At 43.5% G+C, this 26,844-nt stretch overlaps 1 protein-coding gene across 2 annotated transcripts; it reads right to left on the reverse strand.

The window, feature by feature from the left end:
• Nucleotides 1-1,060: 1,060 nt before the first annotated feature.
• Nucleotides 1,061-25,189, reverse strand: BLOC1S5 (biogenesis of lysosomal organelles complex 1 subunit 5). Of its 2 annotated transcripts, none has more exons than XM_043449580.1 (5): nt 25,023-25,189; nt 24,133-24,215; nt 15,920-16,049; nt 10,242-10,300; nt 1,061-2,997 (listed from the first exon to the last, which is right to left on the reverse strand). In XM_043449580.1, the coding sequence occupies exons 1-5, from the start codon at nt 25,135-25,137 to the stop codon at nt 2,803-2,805; spliced, it is 582 nt and encodes a 193-aa protein (XP_043305515.1). In that variant the 5' UTR covers nt 25,138-25,189; the 3' UTR covers nt 1,061-2,802. The 2 variants fall into 2 exon arrangements, with proteins under 2 accessions (XP_043305515.1, XP_043305516.1); XM_043449581.1 differs by having other exon boundaries at nt 1,061-2,982; nt 25,023-25,185.
• Between the last annotated feature and the right edge of the window lie 1,655 nt (nt 25,190-26,844).

A 26,844-nucleotide genomic window follows, 5' to 3' on the forward strand; every position in this document is an offset into this window, starting at 1 on the left:
AAAAGATAGATAGAAAGATAGTTTTTAGTGGGTACATGAAAACACAGCATAAAGGTCTGACAGGAGAACAGAGAAACGTATACCATACTAACACTAACTAGCTGGTGTGGCCTATATTTCTTTCAGAAACATAAGATTTTAAGGCAACATAAAATGATATAAAAATATTGTTAGAAATAGAAGCTGTGACAACAAATGTAAGATTCAATTCTAAACGTGGAAGATAAATAATTCTAAACTTGTAATAGACGGAATAACAAAGTTTCAGAACATATAAAACAAAAACTAACACAATTACAGAGAGAAATTAGAAAATCTACTAGAACAGAAAATTTTAACACCTCTTAGAATCTGAAAGATCAAGTAGAAGAAAAAAGAACATTAAAATAGGGACTATCTGGCCAATACAATTAACAGTTTGGTCTAATGAACACCCAACAACTGGAAATAGGCATACTTTTGAGCACTAACACAACATTTACAAAAACTGACCGTATTTTAAGTCAGATGGCAAATCTCAACAAATTGTAACAGTTCAGTCTTATATGAATCTATTCTTGGACAACAGTCCAATGAAAGCAGAAATCAGTAAGAACAGAACTTAAAAGTCTACATGTTAGGAAAAAAAAAAACCACATATGCAAGCAAAAAAAAAAGAAATCATGACGGAAAATAAAAAAGAGTTAGAATTTAAAAACAAACATTTCTACACTTTAAACTGACAAAACATTATTTCATTTTCTCATTAGACAGTAATCCTGTGAGCCACGGAGAAGCCATATTCTGCTAGACACCATAACAGCAGAAATCTGTTTATTATATAACCACTAAAGCAAATTCTTATAAATAAAATGCATATCAAAAGTGATTTAGAAACTGAGAAATATAAGTGAAAGTGTTCACTACTAAAAATATTAAAAGGAAAGAGAACCAACCATCTCTTTTTAAGGTATACTGAGTAGCTAAAAAAGTTACAAAGATGAGATTTAGCATCAACGTTTAAAGCTCAAAAAGTTCATAAAGTCATTTTGGTTTAAGAAGGCCCTTAGATCCTCATATAATATATACAAACTCATATGGTAAAGTATTTATTATTCACACGAGATGAATGAACATGGTCAAAAACCTATGCACAAGTGGAGGAATCGTTACTGCTCACACACACGACCCTGGTTTCCTGGTTCCAGCATCTGTTCAGCGGTGCACTGGCAATTAATAGCTCTTCTGAAACTGCCTACAGTACAAAGGGAATTTTCATTTAGGGTTCCCCTCCCTTTTCATGTGCAGGATATTTTTGGAAGTATGTTTTCTTTTTCCATCCACTGAAAAGAGAATTAAGAAAATTCCAACATGCCTGTGTGTCAGCAAGTACTCTTTTTGGTCCAGGTACCAGAGGATGATGGATGAGCCTGTCAAGCCTACAGTAGCGGACAGAGGGAGTTGGCAGAAGTTCTGTGTTATTGAAAGAAATCTCAAATACTTATTTCATCTCCTCTATTAACTTTAATCACATTTTCAACATGCAGCCAAGAATGAAGCCTTGACAGTAAGCCATAAATTCACACAGGCGGGCATTGTCACTCTTCTGCAGCAGCAACACTGAGGTAACACAAGCGAGCTGGGTGTTTTCTTCACTGAAGAGCAACGAGGGAAACACCCGAGAGGTCTACCCATACCTCACCTTCACCTTGAAATTATTGCATAAAGTTCTGCTTGGTTCATGGTAAATTAAAAAAAAAATCTATTTAGTTCCTCAATTAGACTGTTAAATGCAGATTCTTAAAGATCACAGTGATGACAGAACTGGTACATGTTTCATCATAATACACCTGCTTATGAGGACAGACGTTCAACACTAAAAAGGATTTACATTTAACATGGATCATTTGCCGTGTGGGCAAATACTTCTGGTTTACTCAGAGCCAGGATCTTTATACGGTTCCAGAGGGAGGCCTTGGCAGAATTTGCTGATTACTCATTAAATGGCTGAAACATGTAGAGACGTTATTTCTCTTACAAAGCTTACCCACAGCAAAAACAGACGTAAAAATGAGGTAAAGACTATGGGCAAGATTATGGTTCTTGAAAAGGTTCAAAGTCAACTGTATTTCTGGTAAGCTTTTCCTTGTAAGCATGTTTTAAACAAAGCTGAAAACATGAAGTGTTGGAAGGCCACAATCTTAACAAGCGTGTCTTGTTGTCCAGCGAAAACACGGCGTTATACGACAACTTCTCCCAGCGGACTGTTCAGAGACCAGCGTGGCCCCATGTCACAGCAGAGATGTGGTCTGACGCTCCTCTCTCTTCACTATGATCTCTGCTCCCGGGACAGCTGTTTCTGTCTACATTACTCATGGAATAACACCATATACATTCCTTCAAGAGCCAAGGAGGCCATGACAGGCAGACACCATCTCTGCTTTCTAAGCCACAATGATAAACTAACATTAACCCTGCAGAAGGATGAATTACATTACTTCCCTAAGAAGTCTGTACTTACGGTTCGTTCTCTGAGATAATCAATCAATGGAAACCACGACTGGTCCACATTAGCCGAGAGCATGTGGACACCACTTTTCTCCAGCTTCTTCCCCTTCGAAGGACCACTTAGAGGCACTTGAAACTGGAAAGAGGTGGCACTCCTCTAGGACACAGCGAAGGCTCCAGGAGAGGGCTCCGTCTTCCGAAAGAAGGGTGCCATCGAATATTTTGCTAAGCGTGAAGCAGAGGCTAGCTGGTTGGGTGGGAGCCGTTTTTGGTCAGCTTTCCCTCGGCAGTTCGTCACTGCTGTGGCTTATGTGCTCAGAAGGTTGAGAACCTGGCCAGGCCCTTCTCCATCTCGGCATACTGCTCTCTGAGCTTCTCCAGGGCCTTCCCGTGCTCCCCGTCCACTTCGGCCTGCTTGCCGTGCTGCTCTCTCACGAAGTCCTCCCACTGCGTCACCTGCTGTTTCTCACGAGCTATCAAAAGGTCATTATGAATCTGAGAAAAGAAAATCTGAAAGTCACGTGACATTTTCCAAATAATTATTTTGCCATGCAGGGAGACAAAAATAATTTTATCTCTTGACATTTGCTCACTGCAGCATAACAATCAGCTTGTAAGTCACAATGATAAAACTCCATTACAGTTTTAATGTCCAACAAGAAAACAACGTATCAGACACATAAGGCAGTTCTCTTACTATGCCTGAACGTGGGCATTCACATTTCTGAAATTTCAAAAATATCTAGTATTTTAAACGACAGATCCAAATACAATCCAAGTAAATTTTCAAACCTCTATTTCCCAAATTTCATTTAATTGCATATAATTTAAAGTGAAAGAATACATGCCAAAAGAATTGCTGTTGCAAGAAATTAAAATGCACGTCTTACACAAAATATTTTTTAGACACATTTAAAAGAACCACAGATTATTAATCAATGGGAGAGAATTCAAGCAGTCTCTTTTAGTTCAGTTCCAATTCTTAAAACAAATAAACACCAAAAGTATCTGCATCAAATATCTTAAGCTCACCTTGAGATGTTCCTTACTATTTCTATATGAGGACACTAAATGTACTTCTTCATGGCCACTGAGCTACTAAATCGCAGACTCAAACATAGGGCTTGCCGACACCCAAACCTATGTCTTTTCTATCACAAATGCAAATCAGATCATTTCAGGGAAGTTTTACACAGTTAAAAGTCTTACATACACACACACAAAAAGCTATTACAAGAGTATTTTTCTGGCAATCTGATCTAAACTTCCTCAGCACCAAGGCTTCCCAAGTAAAAAGAGGTCAAGAGTGAATCTGAAGTTTCAGTTAGAGTGAAACAACCGCCTCAGGCATGCCCCTCGACCCACGGGGTCTGAGTAGGTGGACCGTGGTGCAGAGCGCGCGTCAGGGTGGGGTTTGCCGAGATCCAGTGCGTTGGGGAAACAGGTTAGATCCAGTGCGTTGGGGAAACAGGTTAGACAAAAGGCAAAACATGACTTTTTAACCTTTCAGCCTCAGAGGCGGTCATCCTTCAAAAGATAAATAAAACATTAAGAGTTCATTAAATTCTTTTCATGGAACTTTGGCAAAAACTATTATATTCTAAGGGAAAAGCCATAGTCAGAGAAGAAAAATGCAAATAAACTTCATCAAAATGATGCTCTAGTTTTAGTTGGAAATTAATTTCTAATAAGCACAGAGGATACTAACTAACCCTGCATACTCAGAAGCAAGTTAAAAAGTATTCTAAGCTGACAGGAGTGAAGGTTCTCTAGGGTCTCATCTATTCTGGTTGTCAGGAAATGCGGTCTGCCTAGCTGTGACTTCCCCAGAACAGAGCCTAGACAGGGAGCCCAACTGCTCTCCATCAGAAGCAGCAAAGATGCCCCCAAGCTCATCCCAACAGGAGCACACTTCTTGGCCTAACAAGCCAGGGACTCTGTTTACAATTAAAAAGGACTCTCCCAAATAAGGGACAGGGTGGGTGGGAGGGAAGCGATATATATGTATACTGAAGGCTGATTCATGCTGTACTATAGCAGAAACCCACACAACATTGTAAAGCAATTATCCTCCAATTAAGGGCTTCCCTGTGGCTCAGACGGTAAAGAACCTCCCTGCAATGCAGGAGACCCAGGTTCGATCTCTGAGTCGGGAAGATCCTCTGGAGAAGGGAACGGCAACCCACTCCAGTCTTCTTGCCTGGAGAATCCCATGGACAGAGGAGCCTGGAGGGCTACAGTCCACGGGGTCACAGAGTCAGACATGACTGAATGACTAACACTATTACTACTATCCTCCAATTAAAAATAAATTAAAAAAAAAAAAGGAACAATCAATGTAAACTGTGAGCTCACGTCAGATGACCATCTTAATTCGGCTTTTAAGGTCAAATAAAGGGACTCTGTGTCAGACTCAGTCTGAAACAAGGACTCCTCTAGCTGAAACACTCTTGAAAAATCACTGTCACATCTGTCCTCATGCTCAACAGATTCACACATGACTAACAGAAGAATACAATATAGCAATCAATTATTTACCTGTAGTAAGTAATAGTTAAAATTACCTGTAAGAGGTAATTATGGTTTGCAGTTAAAATTTCTAGCAGCTACCAAAAAAGTGCATACTAAATTATACATTCAAAAGTTGATGTTCATGGTGGTGGGAGTAATTAGTATCTTTGGCAAGCAATCTGCAAAAATCTATCAAAACAGAAAGTGTAAATATTTATGGCTCAGTCATGTCTCTTGGATTAGCATCTCCCCTTCATTTTTATTAAAGTATTACAGAGCTTAGAAACAAATTCAAATACAAGATTATAAAGGGACAGTCCCCCTCCTTCACCCCCCCACACACATCAAAACCATGTCCTTTTCCTATGTTTATACAAACATTTACTTAATTACAAAATGGAGTCATATTACACGTCTGCAAGTACAATTTTTCAATAATGATACAATACAGTAGGAGTGGGGAGAGCTCTGCCTGGGTGCAGGCAACAAGAGGGTGCACTGTCCAAACAAAATTTACATCAGTGACACAAACAACGGAAAGACTGGTTCTTATTATCACCAGGCGCTGGCGGTGCTGAATAAGGTCAGACACAGGACTCCTCAGCCCCGAACCCTTCTTTGGTCTGAGCTCTAAACAACTGCCGAGATTACTGTTGAAGCTCAGTAACACCTAAGTTTCAAATTAAGACATTTTCATTGTTTATCCTTTAATAATAAACTCTGAAGTTAATTTAAAGGACTTCCAGTTACAGAGCCAATCCTGGACAAATTGAGTTGCCTACACATGTTCATTTCCAAAGTAAATTCCTAACAGTTCAGAATCATGTCACATGCTTTCCTTAGATGCTCAGCCCCTCTAACTCCTGGGTTACTCAATACTCTTGCATTTTTTTAAAAAAAGTAACATAGTTGAGCAATTGCAGAAATAAAGCCTGAATTAGTTCAAATCTAGAATTCTACACTACAATGTTTACTTAAGTTTACATATTTTTACTCTGTACTTAAAATTTTTATCCTGTGGAGACTGGGACCCACTACAATGGTTTCCAAAGAAATAAAGACAGTATTGCAATTTCTAGAATTTACTGTGAAATGTGCTTTTTATGAATCTCTTTCAGACTTATGTTTAATACTTCCCCCAGACTATGTATGTGTGCATTTTATCACAATTAAAAAAACTTCAAGTTTCGGGGTGGGTGAAACTTGCAATGAAATCAATTGCATACTCAAAGATGTAGACATTATTTGTTTTCTCAAGATAAAAAAAAGAAAACCCCACTTTAAAAGAAAATAAAGGAAAAGTTTATTAAGGAGCTGTACTGGGAACCAAAAGTAATTAGCTGTAAAGGTTTGTCTCTTTTTACAACAAAGAAATAGTAATAACAACCCAGCTTCCTTACGTCCCATTGGCGACAAATGTGAAGTCAGTCCTGAAGGCAAACCGTGTCCAGGACCAGGTCTATAAAAGAACTGACGGACACACAAACATTTTTGCACGCTTTACTCTAAGCTGGTAATTCTCACCTGGGGGGTGATTCTGACGCTCCTGTCCCCTCCTGTCCCCCAGATTTCTGGTTATTACAATGCAGGTTGAGGGGGAAGGGGTCATACTGGCCTCTGGTGGGCAGCGGCCAAGGATGTGCTAAACATCCTACACAGACTCTACAACAGAGACTTATCTGCTCCAAAATGTCAACAGCGCAGAGGCTGAAAAACCTGGGTCTAAGGGAAAACTCTAATAAACCAACGGTTGTCTAAAAGGTTCTTTTGGAATATCTGTAAGCAATACATGTGCCTTTAATCTTACATATGCCTTACACAGATAAAGGGATCTGTGGGGTGATGATTCCAGGACCCTCATGGATACCAAAGTCCGCAGATGCTCAAGGCCCTTAGAGAAATGGTACAGGACACGGCATGTAACCCATACATGTTTCCACACATTTAAAGTCATCTCTAGATTACACGTAATGCCTAATCTAATACAATGTAAATGCTATGCAAGTACAACATAAATGCTATGCAAATAGCTGCCGGCATGTGGCAAATTCAAGTTTTGCTTTTTGGAACTTTCTGGAATTTAAAAAACATCCATTTAAAACATTTTGGTTGAATTCATGGATGCAGGACCAGCAGATACAGACAGCCTAGTGTACTGACCCACTACTTGGCATTTTCAAACTCTATCAAGAGAAATGTCTGAGCCACACTATCTCCCTGCTCTCATAACAAAACAAGAGTAAAACTAAAGCTAGTAAGTATTTGTGGATGAGATGAATCAAAGGATTCACACTCACTTTATTATTATCTCTAGTCTGATTGAACAGAACTTCAAAAAGTTGATGCTTGTGCACAAACCTCAGTATAAACTAGTATCAGATAATCAATCAACTCATCGTCTGCTTTTGGCAGCTTATTTAAGTCACTGAATTTTATCAGCCATTTGTATTTTCATTTCACTACTCTTATTGGTAGCACCCAATATGCAACTTGTATTAGTTACTAGTTTTTAAGGCATATGTCAAATAGCTGGGGAATGCGAATTTGTTGTTCTGAGTGTACTTTTAGGTATCAATTGTGGGAAATGTGACTTGGATGAATGACGTTTATCATAATTTACTTCCCACAGAATTCCACAAATTGTCTCAATATGAAAGCAATAATGATTAAAGGCAATGGTCTATTTTATTCCATTATTACTCCCGTCTTTCTTTGTTCTGAGAGCCATTCAAATACACAAAATGCAGCCAAGAGAATAACCAAGGCAACGGTTAACATTAGACTGTAAAATGCAGCTAGAGGTCAATTTTGCTTGGTACAGACTTGCTAGACAAGAAATTAAGCCTCACTTTTCTGTCTTATATACAGGTAGTCCCAAACCTCTGCCACACACGTTTTGGGAAAACCATGTGTGACAGTTGAAAAAGAAAAAGACCTTAAAGATCTGTATTTCAAATGCTCTGCTAACTAGATAAGTGCTAATAAAGATATTTCAATGTATTCGAAAATCCTGATTTTTAATGTGTATTCCATTAAAAAAAAAACAGTTCAATAACAATCTTTGAGATAATACCTACAATGTACTTAAAATGAAAATCCCCAAGGGCTTTATTATTTCTTGAGGCTCTTTTTTTTTTTTTTAAACCAAGGGACAGTATCTTTTAATTTAGAAAATCATCAACAGGCAGGATTCTCAAGAACTTCACCAACTCTACAGACCACAGCAGGGCTCTTATCCACAGTGACGATCGAGCTGACGGGGAAACGCCACCTGACATTTGTAGAGTAACACCATTTCACATAAATCACACAACACAGCGTATCAGGCACATAAAGCATCAGTCTATCCCCTGAGAAGAATAAGCATTTGCGTTTGAAGCTCAAGGGCTTATCCAAGGGCATATGGTTAGCTAACAAAGGCAAGTACCTAAAAATAGAAGACACCAGGTTTTTTTTTTTACCCAATCTGGTAATTATCCTACTTAGACACTGTTAATACACCAAATGTGAAAAAAATTCAAAGAGTCAAGAAGAACCATCCATCCCCAAATATAATTTAATTTTAGGTTAGTTCTGCTTAAGAAGGCAAGAACTGCCATTTTATCAGAAATCAGAATTGTTCTGAGAATGTCTTAGAAACAAAGATCAATAACGAGTGCACAGTCACATTAAAAAAAAAAAAAAGACCCCTTTCCCTTTTCATTTTTCTTTTGAAAGCCAAGAGAACTGCATATGTTACAGCCAGGGCTCTATCACAGGCTCCCTGATTCTCAAACGCAAACACGTCCCTGGTGCTTCCACTACAAACTGCTTCACATCTCACGCCTGGTTCTCCGTGCTCCTCTCTGGAAAGACCCACGTGGATGCTCCACGCGCCAGCTCCCTGGACCCCCGACCTCTCCCATCCATGGCTCTGCTCCCCGTTCCCTGTCCTACAGTATCTTTCTTTCCATCTTCCATCACTCACGTTCCTACATGCAGATCAAGGTTGGGCTGGGGTGCCCCCATCCTCCTAGTAAATTACACTCTTTGCCCGGGCCATGCAAAGTTCTCCGCAACTTTATGAGAGGTCTTAACTTTATCCTACACTATATTAGTGTCAGTGGTTGGGACTCCTAGACCTTTAGCTTCTGTGTGTACAAACTGCCTTACAGTAAAATCTTTCACCCCCAGTGGCACCTAGTCAAGTAGAGACCGGAACAATACCTGCGGTCCAGCCGGGCCTCGCCCACTCCGCCTATGCCAAGCGCTCTGGGCACCGGGCGGGTACGACGCCCCGACTTCGCAGCCAGCACGGCCCAGCCAGGTCACAGGTGTGCTCGCGACCGCCCTGCTTCCCCCCTGGCCCACTGGGATCCTGTTCCTCCCAGGCAGCCTTCCCACCTGGCTTAATCGTCAAGTCCTTTTGGTGAGGTTTGATTTATCAAACTGCTGAATCTTTAAACTTCATATCAACATTAAGAGTTGAACACAAAGTTGAGAAATTTAAACTTGGGCATGGTTCATTTCTTTTTTTTTTTTACAGTGGCAGATCTGTACCATTACTATCGATTAACCACACATTGCAGAGAAATGGAGACAGTAATACTTGCTGATACAACACACGCAGAAAGGCAGTATTTTCCGTATTTCTTAATAAGCATATTTCTACTGGCTTAGAGCAATAAATAACTCATAAAAATTCTCTAAACTGTAAGTTAAAACACCAAGTATCACGGGAACTTAAATTCTTGTGTTTTTCCACACCTGAATTTAGTTAAGATACAATTTAAATAAGCAAAGCACTACCCAGCAGGTGATTCGCACACTCTCAGATTAGTCATTAAAGAGCCCATCCACAGGCATGAACGCCTCCTTCTCTAGAAAAAATATATATCGTACACTCAAGGCTTCAGGCTCAAAGACTGCTATTTCCAAGCTGGTGGGTATTTTCTGTTCCATGTAAAAGTCCTATTCTTTCTCCTCTTAGAGAGAAATCCATTTTTAGGGAACAGATGGAAATGTTGAGAAAGAAAAAAAAAGAAGTCTGCAATCTGAATTATAAAAATATAGACAGTGCAATTATGTGACTTCACTGACTCAGCACATCTTCAATGAATCAGCCATTTTTTAATCTTTAAAATTCACTGCATAAAAGAAAATAAATTCAGAGTTTTTTTTTTTTAACCAAAAGTAACTGCTAATAATATGATGATAAAAGCCCTGGAGTTACAGGCTCCATTATCCAGAGGATCCACTTTTACCTTTTTTCGCTCCTGTTCCCTCTGCTGGAGTCTACAGACGGAGTCAGTAGCTGCTTGCACTGAAACAAAACAGACAGTGGATTTTCAGTCACCAACCCTTACTCAAGGGGAGACTTATCTGGATTAAAAAGCAAAAGGACAAACAAAACAACACTTGGATTGTCTTAGATCTCAAGAAACCACACAAAAAAGCTGGTGGCTAAAAAGTGAGGGAAAAAAAAGATTCGGAATGGCATAATGAGAACCACTATCATTTGTGAGCCAAGGACATTTAGTACCAATTTCAATGACAAGTCATCATTAACAACCTCAAGATTCTCTGGAAAGATATAAACACATGATAAATGCATCATTCCCTTCTGATGGGGCGACCTCTGATTCATCAGATTTCCTCTCTCCTTTTCCTCATCCCTTGCAGGGCAGGAACTGATACCCAGAAAGCTCCAAGGACCTTCTCCTATTCTTCTCCCGTCTTTTAATTCGCCCTGGCTGCCACTGCCAGACTCAGGTTTCTCTGGGCTGCTTGCTTTCCAGGCAGCTCCCTTTTCAATGAATTGAAACAGCTGGTAATAATGATTGTAGCTAATTGCTGAGTGTTACTATGTGTCAAGAGCCATGAAGCTAATTGCTGAGTGTTACTGTGTGTCAAGAGCCATGCTAAGCGCTGTCCATGTTACTCCTCTCCACTTTCCTACTAGGTGAGGATCACCATCCCATTTGACACATTGTTGGCATCTGTAAAAACCTGAGGTGTGAAGAAGTGAAATGTCAGGATGTGGCTAACAGACACGCAAAGCAGGACTCAGATGAGGCCCTGAGTCTGAAGACTCGGCGCCCACCGTCAACACTCTGTCCCTCATACGCTTTCACCAAGAGTCACACCCAGAGCCTTACTACCTGGGTAACCGCGCTGGGGCGTGCCTGCGTCCTCACTCATCTGTCAGGTGATTTCTTGAGCACCTGCGAGGTGCCAGGTGCTACCGCTGCTGCTCCTCACCTCTCAGAATCTTAGCTCCTCATTTGTGAAACGAACATAAAGACTGGCGAGAGGGCTTAAGAGCTGATGGCAGAAATAAGTAACGAAGTAGACAGCATGCTTAAAACCACGAGAAGACCAATATTAATAGTAAAAGCCACTCCGAGCAGTGGTTCTTGCACATGGTAAGCAGTCAGGAAACGTCACTGATGCTTTCATTCTACACCCTGGCCTCTCCCTCTTCAAAGGGCTTTCCTTATTCCTCTCCGCTGGTTATAACGTGGACATGTTTCAGAAGCCCAGCCCCAGGTTTAGTGCCTCCATAAAGCCCTCCAGATGAGACCTATCCCTATGTGGATTTCCTCTTATTTGAAATTCTTTTATCAGGGAGGTGTATATGCTACCCCGTGACTTTGCATTGCCTCAAACAGAGGCTTCCCCAGGTGTTTCCCAAGTACGCCTTCTACCCGCCCCGAACCAGCCCCAGTGAGCTCAGAGCTCCATGCAGGGCAGGCGCTGGGACGTCCTTCAGAAAAATGTTAGGCCCCTCCCTGTGAGAACATGGCAAAGAGGAGGATGCCACTTTTAAAAAGTCAAGTTTTTATCAGTAGCCATTCGTTCTAGTCATACCAAAGATAATACTCTAGTACTAAAAATGAAGGTTCCCAATCATGTTTGTTCTAATAGAAAAGCTGAAAACAAAACAAAATAGGAGTCGATCAGATCTGCCTTCTTTCTGTGGTATATTATTATTACATCATCTCTCCCGAGCAGTGGTTCCATTACCTGGGTTTTTTTCCCCCTGGCTCTGAACATAACTTTTAAAAAATCCACTTTATGGACTTTGCATGCTTCATCATTTTCTGGGCTTAATCTAAGTGTTAAAGGAACACGACACTTATCTTGTTTAAAAATTTAATTAGAACACATCTGACAAACGCACACTTTTCTTCCTTATCACAATTATCTTTGTACTTAGAATATCCATTTTTAGAAATTTCAGTCTCTGAAGTAATGTTTTTTTAACTTTTCATCCACATGACAAAAAAAAGGTTTGCTTTCCAAATTTAAGGAAACCTGCTTTTCTAAAATCTAAGAAACCACCTTGACTACACTTTTCTTTTCCCTTTCCTCACAAGTCGAGACTCCAGGAGGAAAAGGCTCATTTCGCTAACCTTTCCTATCTCTTCTACACCATGAATAGGTTGTTCCCAATTCAGTAGCAATAGGAACAGACTCTATGAAGAACTGAGATGCCTCATCCCACCATAACCACTCCACCCCCTGAAAAATGAGAAAAATAAAATGGGTTGACAAAATTCTTAGACCTCTAACATGCTTTAATTTGCAGAGAAACAGAGGGTGGGGCGGGGAGGTAGGGAGAAAGGGATACAATGTGGGAGAGACAGATAAGACAAAGCATTCATTCTGAAAGAAAACCTCATAGAACTCTCCACAGATAGTCCCTAAGAAAAATCATCATACGAGTTTATTAAGAGACATCAAACATGCAGCATGAAAAATGAGAAAACCGCAGAACTAAGGAAACAAACAACTATAACCACCTCATTACAGATCTAAAAATGCATCAAAGACAGAAAGAAACTGAACAGTCTTCAGACTAAACAATTGGCAGCATTATTACTGCAGAACAGAAAGCAAAGACTGTAAAGCCTCATTTGTAAATAAAGTGAGGGGTCACAACTGAGAGGCCTGGGGAGGAGGCAGAGGGAAGGGGTGAGGGCCTGACCCTCTCCGCCCCCAGCATCTCATGCATGAACAACAGGCCTCTAACTCTTGCCCTCTTTTAATCTTTATTTTCCTCTGAGTGATCTTTCAGTAAAAACTCTCTTTTACAATAAAGAAACAATTATTTTAATGTATTTCCTTCAGTTTTACTTGAGATTTTGTTCTGGTAAATTCAACTAAAATTTAAAATTAATACCTTAACTTAAAAATTGCCCGAGCCCATTCTTAACAAAAGTTCTCTCCCCTCCTCACACCTACCCAACTGTTCTTTCCGTTACCGCCTCCACTCAGCCTTCTATTTCAATATATATACACAGAGATGTCGGGATGACAAGTCACCAAAGTTAAAAAGCAACGGTTATCTTTAGGTAATTAAACTGATTTACTGCTTTCTTCTTTTTCTTTCTTATTTTCTTATTTCTACTTTCTTATTACTTAGACATATATCCTTTTCTCTAAATAATGAAAAATAAAGTCTTAAAAAAGAGAGAGGAAGGCAGGAAGGAGAGAAAATTCTTTAACTATGGCCTTGTTAGTTAATTTAAATTGAGAAACAACCTAGAGGCTGTCTGTCCTTCTTACCCTCTCAGAAGAAGGACTGGTTCTTGATTCTAAGCAAGAACAGACACTCAGCAGCGTCTCTGGGACGGAGATGCGTGAGGGCAGTGTCCTGCTGACGGGGTGCTGTGGGGGTCAGTCCCCACTCACACAGCCTCCCAGAGCTCAGGGACTCTCCGGGGTTAAAGTTTCCAGAAGCCACGGGGATCCTCGGATCTGTCGGCCCTGCTCACCCCCTGCTAAGACGCCCAGCTGGGACTCCCTGACCGTCTCCGCGCCAGCAGTGAGGACGCGCCCCCACCCCAGACCCACTGCAGCTCAGGTCTGGGCAGTGCTGGACCAACAGCTGCAGATCCACACTCCGCGCTCTGGGGGTCTCAGCTGACCGCGCGCCCAGCTCAGCCCTCAGATGTGCAGAGCTACGACAGACAGGCCTGACAGGCACAAGACGGAACCCCACGGTCACCAACCCTGCAGCTCAACTTTAACTTACTTAGATCAGAGCACATCCCATAGATAAACGCAAGCCAGCATCGTGGCTTAAAATGTCAGCTTTTCAAACGTGAAATTCCCCAGGAACGGCAGCTGGGCCCAGGCCAATTCTTAAAAAACTATGTTGGCTCTAAAAGCAAACAATTATCTCCATTATACCTGGGACGTTCGTGATAACAGATAGGCTGGAGCCTACTGAGGAAGCCATTCCCGTTTCTAGCCTCAGCAGTACCCCCAAGGCCACTGTGTGTTTCTAATGCTAAAACTTTCATTATTGCCTCATGTTTTAATTCTTCCTTTTAGGAAAATACATGTACCGTCTGGATTCCCTATGACCCGTAAAACTTTGCTATTTCATTGTGAAGACTGTGCTTTTTTTTTTAATTCTTGGCTGTGCTGGACCTTCACTGATGCACGTGGGCTTTCTCCAGGTGCGGTGAGCGGGGCCGCTCTCTGGTTGTGGCATGCAGGCCTCTCATGTGACAGCTCCTTTTGGTGTGGAGCACGGACCCTAGCGCACGCAGGCTCAGCAGCCGCAACGCAGGAACTCAGCTGCCCCACGGACCCAGGGATCATGGACCAGGGATGGAACCTGTGTCCCCTGCATTGGCAGACAGATTCTTAACCACTGGACCACCAGGGAAGTCCCAAGACTATGCTTTTAACATGAGGCTTCCCATCAGAAATAGCTATGGCCCAGGAATGAAACTGATTGAAAAATCCATTCATAGTTTTTTTTTTTTAAACTAATTGTAATCCCATTTATTTTTATATACTCAAAGTGTGTAAAAGGAAAGTTACAGCACGTTTCAAAAGCATACACAGGCACTCTGATCAATAAATCTGAGTTTTACTTCCAGTGTAATGTCTAGACAGCTTGTCGAGGCTAAGGAACTGACTGTACGAAGGAGAAGGGCGTGTCTGCAGTGACACGTAAAGCCTGAGACCAGGTTCAGACTCTTCCCTCTTCCGCTCAGAGAAACCCCATGTCCTCTCCACCCTCCTCCGAGCATCTGAGGGTGCAGACTTCCCTGGACTTGCACACACACCCTCGGGTAACTTGGTCATTAACCAAGCCCTTCTGCCACTTCCCCTCACAGGTCACTACATCACCAGTCTTTGCTTTCTTTTAAAAAAAAAAAATACTTGTTTATTTGGCTGCACCAGGTCTCAGCTGTGGCATGCGAACTCTTTAGTTGCAGTATGTGTGATCTATTAGTAGTTCCCTGTCTAGGGATGGAACCCAGGCCCCTGCAATGGGAGTGCTGAGTCTTAGTCACTGGACCACCAGAAGTCCTGGTGCTTCCCTTTTTCCCTTGAAAGACGCTGCTTCGTTTTCTAGCACCCTCTGTCCTTGGACAAACCGAACAGCATCAATGTGGATTTGAGGGGAAGCCCCGAGTTTCTGATACCACCTCTAATTTTAAACGCAGTTACTCATAAAACTCCTTTGATTTTGTGATTTGATATGTTTGATAAGTATTCTTTTTAGCAAACCTCTTTCCACATTAAAACATTTTGCTTAATAAAAAAAGTGATAAAACACAAACATTTATGACGGGAGTTTTTTTTTTAAGTTAAAAACTCTGGAATCCTGCTTGGCAACGAAGCTTCATTGCATACCCTAATTCCTGGTCATCAAACATTTTCTTGCAGATACATTTTTTAAGCTAAAAAAAGGTTTCAATTTTCTTACATCCTGGAAGGGTAATCTTGCGTGCCCACCTTCCTATGGAGGTTGCTGCTCTTAACATCAAGGGCGACACACACTAATCACCTGGTTTCTGAAACTGGGCGGCTTCCCTCTCCACCTCCCACCAAACACCCCGGGAAATCCATTTGGGCAGAGCGTGCATTATGAAATAAAGCAATATTAAAAAAAAAAACAACAACGCTGGCTTACATCTCTGGAGAACTTGGTTTAAGTTGTCTTGCATTGTTGCTCTACACGTCGGAAGAGTATGTTCATTTGTCTCCTGGATCATATGCTTCAGATTTTCAAGAACTCGCATTTCTCGAAGACCACGTTTTTCCTATTAAAAGAAAAGTACATATTGTGCCTTAAATCTTAGTAATTACTTTCTGAGACTTCCACCCAAGTTCTGGTTGCTATGTTACAACTTATTACTGAAATTTATACAGTAAATTAAATTAATTATTTGGTGGTGAATGAGGTCACAACCTGGGGGTATTTTTTTTAAATTATGAAATGCTTCAAAAGTTGCAAATATGAGTCATATTTTCATACTGATGTTTAAAAATGGGCATGAGAAACACCAGAAGAACAAGAGACTTAGATTCCATGCATTTCATCTGTGGCAAAGAAATGATCAGATTTTAAATTATATTTTGTTGTTCTTATCATCATAAAGCTTCTATTATTATGCTCTGATCCCACTTCATCAAATAAAAACGCGTGGAACAAGTAGTAACAGGTGGGTTCTTCCCTCTGTAGAAGAGCTATCACTGAGGACCTGAGACCACCTTACAAGGGCCTGCCTGCACGGCTGGGCTTGGTGGGGACTGGGAACTTGACCAGACAACAGCTCCCAAGCAGGTGACACTTTGTGTTAATGACAAGACACCTCTCTCCTTCCAGGAGCCCGGAACTTTGAGACATGACAGGCAGAGGCTGCCTACCTGTCGGGTCCCTAGGAAGAACCCTGGACCCCCAGGCCCAGACGAGCTTCCCCGGAAGACAACACATCATGTGTTGTCACAACCCACTCCAGGGGGAGTGAAGCGTGCCTCGTGTGACTCCAGCGGGTGAGACCCTCTTGGAAGCTCCTGCCTGGCCTCCTCCAGACGCCTCCCCAGGCACCTGCTCCCTCTGCCTCCTTAGGCCACGAAAAACCTCGGGCTCCAGCATGCTGAGAAGTGCTGCTGAACTGATGCACTTGGGGGTGGTCCTGGGACCCCGAGCCCAGCCCTAGCTTCAGAAAGCTGAGCTGAACCCACCACCCACCCTCCTGCTTGGGTGGGCTCAACTGAGTGACTCGCTTCCAGAGAATAAAGCGGGGAATGAGAAAAACATGGACTTCACGGTGCAGTCAACGAAGGTGACCTCGTGAGTGACGTCATGATGACGGCATGCACCTCCCGAGGTGACGTGACCACAAGGACGTGCTCCCTCGCTCGGACGCCTTCCCGGAGCGCGTCAGCCCCGTCTAATCCTAAGAAAAACATCAGACAGACCCAGACGGGGCCACACTCTACAGGATACTGGCCAGAACTCAAGACTGTCAAGATCAAGAGAAACAAGGAAAGCCCGAAAAATTGTCACAGACCAAAGCGGACTAGAGAGACAGGACAATTAAAAGCAGTGTGGTGCCCTGGATTAGGTCCCGGGACAGGAAGAGGGCTGTAATGGAAAAACTGGTGACATGCGCGTAAAGGCTGGTGTTTCATTAGCAGTAATGTTCCAGTGTCAGTTTCTTAGTTTTTACCGATGTCTCACAGTAATTAATATAAAAGATTAATAATGGGAGAAAGCGGGCGAGGGGTACGTGAGAACTCTGTGCTGTATCAGCAAGTTTACTGTAAATCTTAATACAATGCAAAAAGTTCACTGAAAATGAAGGGTGGTAAGCGTGATTATGAAAAAATAATGTTATAGTAGTTACTAGAGGTTTTGTTTTGCACCATCTTATGGAGCAGCTGGGTAAGATATTTTACTCCAATTTTTCCATAATAAAAAATTTTAAACTTATACACAAGTTGAGAGAGAATGGAAGAATGAAGCTTGGTTTCTGGTGTATAACACCCCATAAAATTACAGATTCAGTGAACTTTTCTCAAATTGAAACTGATAACAAGTGCTCATATAATGTGCTTAAGACAGTACTTGGCACAAAACACTTAAAAAATGTTAGCAATTATTCAGAGTATCAGTAATTATATCTTTACATTAAAGATGTAATTTAATAGTATCAGAGAGGAAATGAGAGACTGATGTAATATTTAAATTTTCCTTTTATTCAAAAAATAGTCCCACAAGTCCTAAAACCATACTGCCTATCTATATAAATTTATTACATGTCATATGGGGGGTAGACTTTTTCCTTATATTTAATAATCTGAGATACTTTTACAACCTAACCAAAATGAGAGATCAGATGTCAAGTGAAATTTTACTTTGTCCTGCCTTTCAAGGGATTTTCTCTTTAATAAATCAACATTCAAATGCATCAACATGAACCTTCCCAACTCTTCTCATTACTGTACCTATCTGAATAATCTTTTTTTCCTCCCTCAAATATAATCAACATTGCCTCCACTTTTTCTGTATTTCTCTAACATCTATGTTTCTTTCTCAGAGCAAACATCAGCCCCTCTTCTGAAGAGTTCCCTCCCAACTCAGTTGAGAGTTGTTCCCTCTTCTGAGATCTCAATCACTGCACTTATTTTAACATCGTAATTTCATCATTACAATCTGCTCTCTGCAGATGGTAAATCCCTGGAGGTAGAAACTGTTTCTTATTCATTTTTGCGTATCTGCTGAGGCAGACAGTTCTGGATCCGTTCCCCTCTTCTCTCTTCCTCTGAACACCCAAATACCATTTGGTGGTGATCACCAAGCATTTCCACAGTCACTGCGGCGGCAGCCTGCCTGCTTGGTCGTGTTCAACTCTTTGCGGCCCCAAAGATTTTAACCCACCAGGCTCCTCTCGCCCTGGAACTTTCCAGGCAAGACCACTGCAGTGGGTTGCCATCCCTCCTCCAGGGAACCTTTCCCACCCAGGGATGGAACCTGTGTTTCTTGCATCTCCTGTGTTGGCGAGTGGATTCCTTATCACTGAGCCACCTGGGAAGCACTTGGCGGTAAAGGGGCCTATGGAACAGACACCACTAGCTGCCTCCCGCCTGCCTGCCTTCTGTTGCAGGAAAGGCACACGTGATGGCTGGCCTCCTGAAGCCACTCTGTGAGCGAGAGGACGTGAGCAGCCCCGCTGGAGCAGAGGTGGAGGGCGCGGGGCTCTGGCCGCTGTGGGAGGAGAGGAGAACCACTCTCTTAGGGGGTCTGTCCCTAGGAACCAAACACCTTCCTTCAGACACACGCGGGTATGTTCGGGAACTCGAGTAAAACAGACAATGAAGCTTGCTGACGATGAAGCAAGGAGCTGGTGCAGGACCGCAGGTCACGAACTGTGACCCACGTGGGCCTCCCCCCTCAGAGGCCCGGCACCTCTTTACTCGCTGAGATCACCAGGAGGACGCGCACTCCAGGGGCCCTGCCCGGGTCTCTGTTCATAGCACTGACTGGAATCGGGGGAATAAAAGCTCTGTGCAAAGTCGGGAGCAAGACAGTCAACGGTCCCGAAACACTAGCGAACGCAAAAAGAGGGGCCTCCAGTATCCTAACAGGATGCCAATAACTGAAGTAACGCTGCCACCGTGTGGCACTTACTCCTCTCTTTTGGTGATAAAATTTTATAAAGAAAAAGATCACTGTTGCCAGGTGCATTAACTTTTAAAAATACATAAACTACAAACAAGCTTCCCTTTAAACTGAGCCAGTTTGCTTCAAATGAACCACATTTAAATGCTCTAGAGAAGATGAAACTCAAGGAACCACATTCAACGTCATGTAATAATCTGTAACGGAAAAGAATCTGAAAAAGAAAGTGTGTGCGCGTAACTCAATCCCTTTGCTGTGTACCTGAAACACTGTTAATAACTGCACTTCAATAATTGAAAAAACTAAACACAACAGGAAGCTTCCAGGAAGCCCCGCCAGCACTCCTCACCACTCCTCAGGGCCCAGCTGTGGGACTCGGGAGACCGCTTTCCTGAAGCAGAGGAGGGTGTCATTTGGGCCAAGAAAAGAACTGTGAACAGCGCACACATCTCCTCAACTCTAAATCTCCAAAACGCTTTCAGCGTCTCCCTCACAATCTGAGGGGAAAGGTTAGAGAGTAACAGACAGAAAAGGCAGCTGAGCCCGATACAGAGGAACTTCCACTGAACTCCCAGAAAGACCCAGGAGGTGAGCGCGGGAGAGGCCAGCACCGGGGACCTTTCATGAAGACGCGGGACGCGACAGGCAGCTGCCGAGAGCGCCAGCACGCCGCCGAAACGCTCTGAGCCCTGCAGAGACGATTCTTCCGTGAGGACAGGAGTCAGCCCGGCTGCATGAAGAGGGGCCTGGGTCTGTCTCACCCACGGATACAGCGCTGGTTCCCAACACGAGGTCTCACAAAATAAGTGCTCAAGATGTTCTGTTGGACCTTCTATAACAAGCTTACCTCTACCATATCCAGCGTGAAAATTTTCTTCTTTAGTAAACAATCTCCTCCCCAGGTGGCGCTAGTGGTAAAGAACCCGCCTCCCAGGGCAAGAGATGTAAGAGATGCCGGTTTGATCCCTGGGTCGGGAAGATTCCCTGGAGAAGGGAATGGCAACCCACTCCAGTATTCTTGCCTGGGGAATCCCATGCTCAGAGGGGCCTGGTGGGCTGCAGTCCAAGGGGTCACAAAGACTTGGACACAACTGAACACACACACACAGGAGACACATTTACAAACTTAAAAAAAAACTTTTTAGTATTTCAAATTAGTCAGCCTGGGGCGGGGGGGAGTAAGTTGACTTATGAAAAAACTAGTGGATGTTGGAAAAGCCAAGTTTTAGTCCAAGCTCTGCCAACTGTTCCCCTGAATCATAGTTAGTAACTTCAACACACCAGACATTTTTTCAGGCACTTGGATACAACAAAGCATAAGAACGGTTAAGTGTCTACATTCTCATGAAGGGCAACAGGCAATAAACAAGCAAAGAGTAAGAAAAACATAGGCAGTAATAAGAGCTTATGGGAGGCAGAATTCTAAGGTGGTCCCTGAGATCCCCACCCCCAGTACACACTATGTGCTATGGTGTGCTCCAAGCGGCTTCAACAGGATGAGAACTGAGAACCTCCAGATGTTCAAGCTGGATTTAGAAAAGGAAGAGAACCAGAGATCAAACTGCCAACCACCACTGGATGATAGAAAAAGCAAGAGAGTTCCAGAAAAGCATCTACTTCTGCCTCACTGACTATGCTAAAGCCTCTGACTTGATTCACAACAAACTGTGGAAAATTCTGAAAGAGATGAGAGTACCAGACCACCTTACCTACCTCCTGAGCAACCTGTATGCAGGTCAAGAAGCAACAGTTAGAACCAGACATGGAACAATGGCTTGGTTCAAAATTGGGAAAAGAGTACATTAAGGCTGTATATTGTCACCCTGCTTATTTAACTTATATGCAGAGTACATCATGAGAAATGCCAGGCTGGATGAAGCACAAGCTGGAATCAAGATTGCCGGGAGAAATATCAATAACCTCAGATATGCAGATGAAACCACCATTATGGCAGAAAGCAAAGAGGAACTAAAGAGCCTCTTGATGAAAGTGAAAGAAGATAGTGAAAAAGTTGGCTTAAAGCTCAACATTCAGAAAGTAACATCCTGGCATCTGGTCCCATCATTTCATCGCAAATAGATGGGGAAACAGTGTCAGACTTTATTTTCTTGGGCTCCAAAATCACTGCAGATAGTGACTGCAGCCATGAAATTAAAAGACGCTTGCTCCTTGGAAGAAAATATGACCAACCTAGACAGCATATTAAGAAGCAGAGACGTTACTTTGCCAACAAGGGTCTGTCTAGTCAAAGCTATGGTTTTTCTGGTAGTCATGTATGGATGTGAGAGTTGGAAACTGAATTGATGCTTCTGAACTGTGGTGCTGGAAAAGACTCTTGAGAGTCCCTTGGACTGCAAGATCAAACCAGTCAGTCCTAAAAAGGCAATCAACCCTGAGTATTCACTGGAAGGACTGAAGCTGAAGCTCCAATACTTTGACCATCTGATGCGAAGAGGTGACTCATTAGAAGATTCTGATGCTGGGAAAGACTGAAGGTGGCAGGAGAAGGGGAGGTGCTGCTGTCCACGGGGCCTCAAAGAGTCGGACACGACTGAGCGACCAAACAGCAACACCGCTCAGTCCCATCAGACTCTGACCCCTTGGACTGTGCCCACCAGGCTCCCCTGTCCACGGGATTCTCCAGGCAAGAATACTGGAGTGGGTTGCCATTTCCTCCTCCAGGGGATCTCCCCGACCCAGGGTCAAAGCCGTCTCCTGCGTTGGCAGGCAGATTCTTTACAGCTGCGCCATCCAGGAAGCCCACACACATCTGTCAGTGATTCAGTCAAATCCTAGTGGAAGTCCTGCTGTGAAGCTATTCTACAGTTTACCTGAAGTCTCACATCAGCTGACTTTAAGGGAGATGATCCTAAGGAGGCCTGACTTCATCAGTGAGTCCTTAACAAGGCGTGGACTCTTCTCAACAAGAGAGACTTGAAGCATGAGAGGGATTCAACCTGATGGACTCTCCACTTGTTAAGTCTTTGAAGAAGGGACCACATGGCAAGGAAGATGGGTGGCTTCCAGGAGCTGAGTGACTCCCAGCTGACAGCAAGCAAGAAAATGGGACCTTTGTCTGTGTCAGTGAGGAAGTGAGTGCTGCCACAGTCACAGGAATCAGGAGGACCCTGGGCACCAAGTAACACTGGAGCCTGGCCCAGCCCCGGATTTTCACCCGGTCAGACCTTGAGTAGAGTGCCCACCACGCTGTGCCCAGGCTTTCTCCTAAAACAGCCAATGACCTTTACACAGCAGGATAAGGGGACAGGGTCTAGTGAGTTTTCTGTGTGTGAGGGATAATTATTCTTATCCTGCAACAAAAGTAATGATGATGAAGAAAACCAACAGCTACCTTCAGGTACCGGAAAATATTCGAAGAGACACACACCTTTCACCTTCACAACAGCCCTGTGAAGCAGGCGTCCTGCAGACTGAGCCTGCTGAGCCCAGAAATGGTGTCGAGCGCGGCAGCCCTGTCCGTGCCTCCTGAGTGCTCTGTGCCGGAGGCTTTCTGGACTTGTAAAGGGTTTATGGAAACCTCTCCTTTTGGCAGACCTAAGACTTCCTGCTTAGAATCTCACTTGAAAATAAAATCCTGACTCACAGAGAATCACAAAATTGTTTGTGTAACATCATTAACCATCATCAACCTATGAGGAACTTGGGCTGTTACTATGCAATGCACAGTGAACCAATTATACATGTGCAAAACCACAGTCAAATGCAACAGGATGGCAGGCTGGTGGATCAGGACTGTGGGGACAGAATACACAAGGCGAGGTGGTAGATGGTCCAGCTAGGAAGACAGGGACCAGGTCACAAGAGGACACTGGCCTTTGTCTATAGGCAGAAAGTGACATCCGAGGGTTTTAACTCTCTGGCAGAGTCCCTTGGACTATCAATCCTACAGGAAACCAACCCTGAAAATTCATTGGAAGGACTGAAACTGAAGCCGAAGCTCCAATACTTTGGCCACCTGATTCGAAGAGCCAACTCACTGGAAAAGACCCGGATGCTGGGAAAGATTGAAGGCAAAAGAAGTGGGTGGCAGAGGATGAGCTGGTTAGACAGCATTACTGACTCAATGAATTTGAGCAAACTCCGGGAGAGAGTGGAGGACAGAGACTACTTACATGCTACAGTCCATGGGGTCACAAAGAGACGGACACGACTGAGCAACTCAACAACTACTACGCTGGCAGTAGGGTGAAGACTAGATCTGATTAGGTTGATAGAGCAGGCACACCAATCAGAAAGGATAGATTTAAGCAGTAATGTCTAGAAACTTGATCACTGAATGTGACCTACAGGGGAGGGTATAGCCAGGGGTGATCCTCATGCTTTAACTCGAGAGCTTTGGGTAGATGCTGCTGCCTCAAATGAGAAAAAAAATATACAGAAAAGGGGTCTGGAAAACTGACCCATCCATCATAAATTTTTTTTTTTTTTTAACTATACCTCATCTTACAGAAAAAAAACTGAGCTCAACAGACAATAAATAAGCCAAAGCAGACACCAGACCTGGAGCCCAAGGCTCCTCCCACCTACAACTGTGCTCCCTCTATCCATGTCAATGTCTCTTAATAAGTTTTACTCTGTATATTTTATGGACACAAGAACAGAAATCAGAGATTTTAAAACTAGAGAATTTCCCTTCTGTGTATTAACACACTAACAATCAGGGTGGTATTTTTGCAAATTGAGTTGCAAATACTCACTTCAAATTCTTTCACAAAATAACGGGTTTCACCTTGGATAACTGGTCTGTGATCTAAGAGCCTTGAATGAATTTCTCCAAGATCTGTAAAGAGAAAATGAAATTCAAGGTCAACCCATGCTAAGTGGCACAATCTCCAGCTTGTTTCACTCTTCCTGTTCCCCATAAACATACGCAGGTTAAAATCTGGTTCAGACTATGGATTATCCGGTTAGTAAATTGGTAAAGTAGTTCTGAGAACAATTAAGCAATATCTAATAAAGTAAAGGCATACACACCCAGCAATTTCATGCCGAGACTAAAATTCAGTTCAGACTATGGATTATCTGGTTAGTAAATCGCTAGTTTTGAGAGAGCAATCTGGCCACATCTAATAAAGTTACATGCACACCCAGCAATTTCATGCCTAAGTACGTGCCCTAGAAAAACCTCTTTTACAAAAGAGAGAGACTGTAGGATGTTTATTACCGGACGAGTATAGGGAAAGGAAAAAAAAGGGCGGGGGCGGGGTGAACAACCTAATATACTCATGGATACTACAAAGCAGTGAGTGAAAATGAATACAGTGGGGTAATATTTATTAACACGGACAAATCCCACAAATAAAACGCCAAACACAAAAAAAAGTTTCAGAAGGATAAAGCCATTATATAAACTTCCAAAACAGGCGGCTTCAACAAAGAAGCAGGTGGGGCTGGGTCGGTTTGCCGTTGCTGGGAGGCACCTGGCGCGGAGAAAGGGGCGCACCCGGGCCAGGGTCCCCCACCCCTAGCCTGCCGCAAACCCGAGGCCGCTGGGTCTCGACCTGCGGCTCGGCCCCGGGTCGCAGGGCGCCGCCTGGTAGGTGGGGCTGCGCTGGGACCACCAGGCGAGATCCCTGCTACGCCATACCCTTGATAATGAGGTGCGCCGGCGACCCCGCGAACCCCAGAGAGTCCTTCTTCTTGCCGCCGCCGCCCGGGGCGGGCTCGCAACCCACAGGGGTCTCCGTCCCACCGCCGCTCATTCCGACCAGCTCCGCCCACCCGCGACCGCGCTGCGCTTGCGCACGCCTCCGCGGACTGCTCTCCCTGCGCGGGGTTTTGGCGTCATCAAAGGGCGTCGGGGAAGCCGAGTCGACCCCTGGGCGGTTCCCGTAAGAGCACTGTGGTGTAGCCAGTGACCTGACCTTGAAAGAAGCCGGTGCCGCCATGCTGGATTAGGGCAGGTGCTGCCGGCAGAGGAGGATGTCTGAACGTTAGAGCTAAACTTATTCCTCCTCCCTAAACCTGCTGGAGAGGCTTGGAGAGGCTGGAGGAGAGGGAATCTAGTCATAGAATAATATTAATAATGTGTGTGTGTGTGTTAGTCACTCAGTCGTGTCCGACTCTTTGCGACCCCATGGACTGTATGTAGCCTGCCAGGCTCCTCTCTGTCCATGGGGTTTTCCAGGCAAGAATACTGGAGTGGGTTGTCGTTCCCTTCTCCGGGGGATATTAATAATAGTGGCATAAGTATATTTTCCGTACTGTTACCAGCCACCAGTATTTTACAGAGGATTTTGACGTGCGTGCTTTGCCACCTGGGGGAACACTCTGGGGAACACGCTGCCACTCTGGGGAACAGTTTTGTCATTTCTGACAAATGAAGAAATAGGTCTAGAGATTAGTTTGCCCAGATCACTTCTCCGAATCATTCATGCCCATGTAAAGAGCAAAAAGTGTCTGTTCTTGGCATCTGTATTCACAAAATCTCAACCAGTTGTTCCGCAGGCTAAGAGAAAACACGTGTCATTATGGAAGGGACGTTTCTTGCTAGGTTGCTTTGATTTGCAGTCGTGAAGAAACAAACCTGGTGCTGACAAGAATCTAGTGCTGCTGTGTGGTAGCCTTTATAAAACATCTCGTAGTCTCAACGAGTCTTCCTGCCTGTTGAAAGGATGGGACAGTGCAACTTGACAGTATCTTCTTCACCTCCTATATTCATCCAGGGTTTCTAAGACTCATCTCTCAATCCCTCCCTTTCTCCCAACTCTCTTCCTGCACAGTGCTTACTCTCAAGGGTTTCTCTAGCCACCAACATTTACAGCCTAGGGCGTTGTAAATGACAGTCTGGAAGAAGGCCCAGCACACATGTGGGACACCTGGGGACAGGAGGTGGTCAGGAGAGACTTCCCAGAGGTGTATTTTGTCTTCAGATCTGAAATGAGGTGTTAGGTGGGGTGGGGGTGAGGATGGAACTTAGGAATTTCTAGCAGAGGAAATAAAGAGGCATAAAATAGATGAATTCATAAACAGAATGTGAACTTGGCTTATTGCAAGTTATTAAGTCAGGCTTCAAACTTTTCATTTCCCTCCCTTTGGCATCTACCTCCAGAAAACATAATTATTTTTAAAGCCCTTCATTATCCTCCTCACGTCTAGGCACTTTTCTGACTCAAGTTTTCTTCTACACCTGCAAGACTAAGTCTTATCTAAGCTTGTCTCTGAATGTCTTTGAACTACTGAAAAACCTGGGCAGACCTGATACCTAGCAGGACACTGTGGGGTTCCTGGGCACAAAACCTCTCTGTAGCCCCCATTTCGTGATTACAGGGAATAGAATTCACTCAGCCTCCATGACCTTCCCTGAGTCCCAAGGAACAGGTTCAAACAGTTGTTAATTAGTGAAGGGGGGCGGGTGTGGAGACAAGAGAGGAACAGTTAACAGAACCAATAATGTCTAGAGTTCCCTA

Source organism: Cervus canadensis, chromosome 28 (assembly GCF_019320065.1).
Source record: "Cervus canadensis isolate Bull #8, Minnesota chromosome 28, ASM1932006v1, whole genome shotgun sequence".
In the NCBI taxonomy this organism is placed as follows: domain Eukaryota; kingdom Metazoa; phylum Chordata; class Mammalia; order Artiodactyla; family Cervidae; genus Cervus; species Cervus canadensis.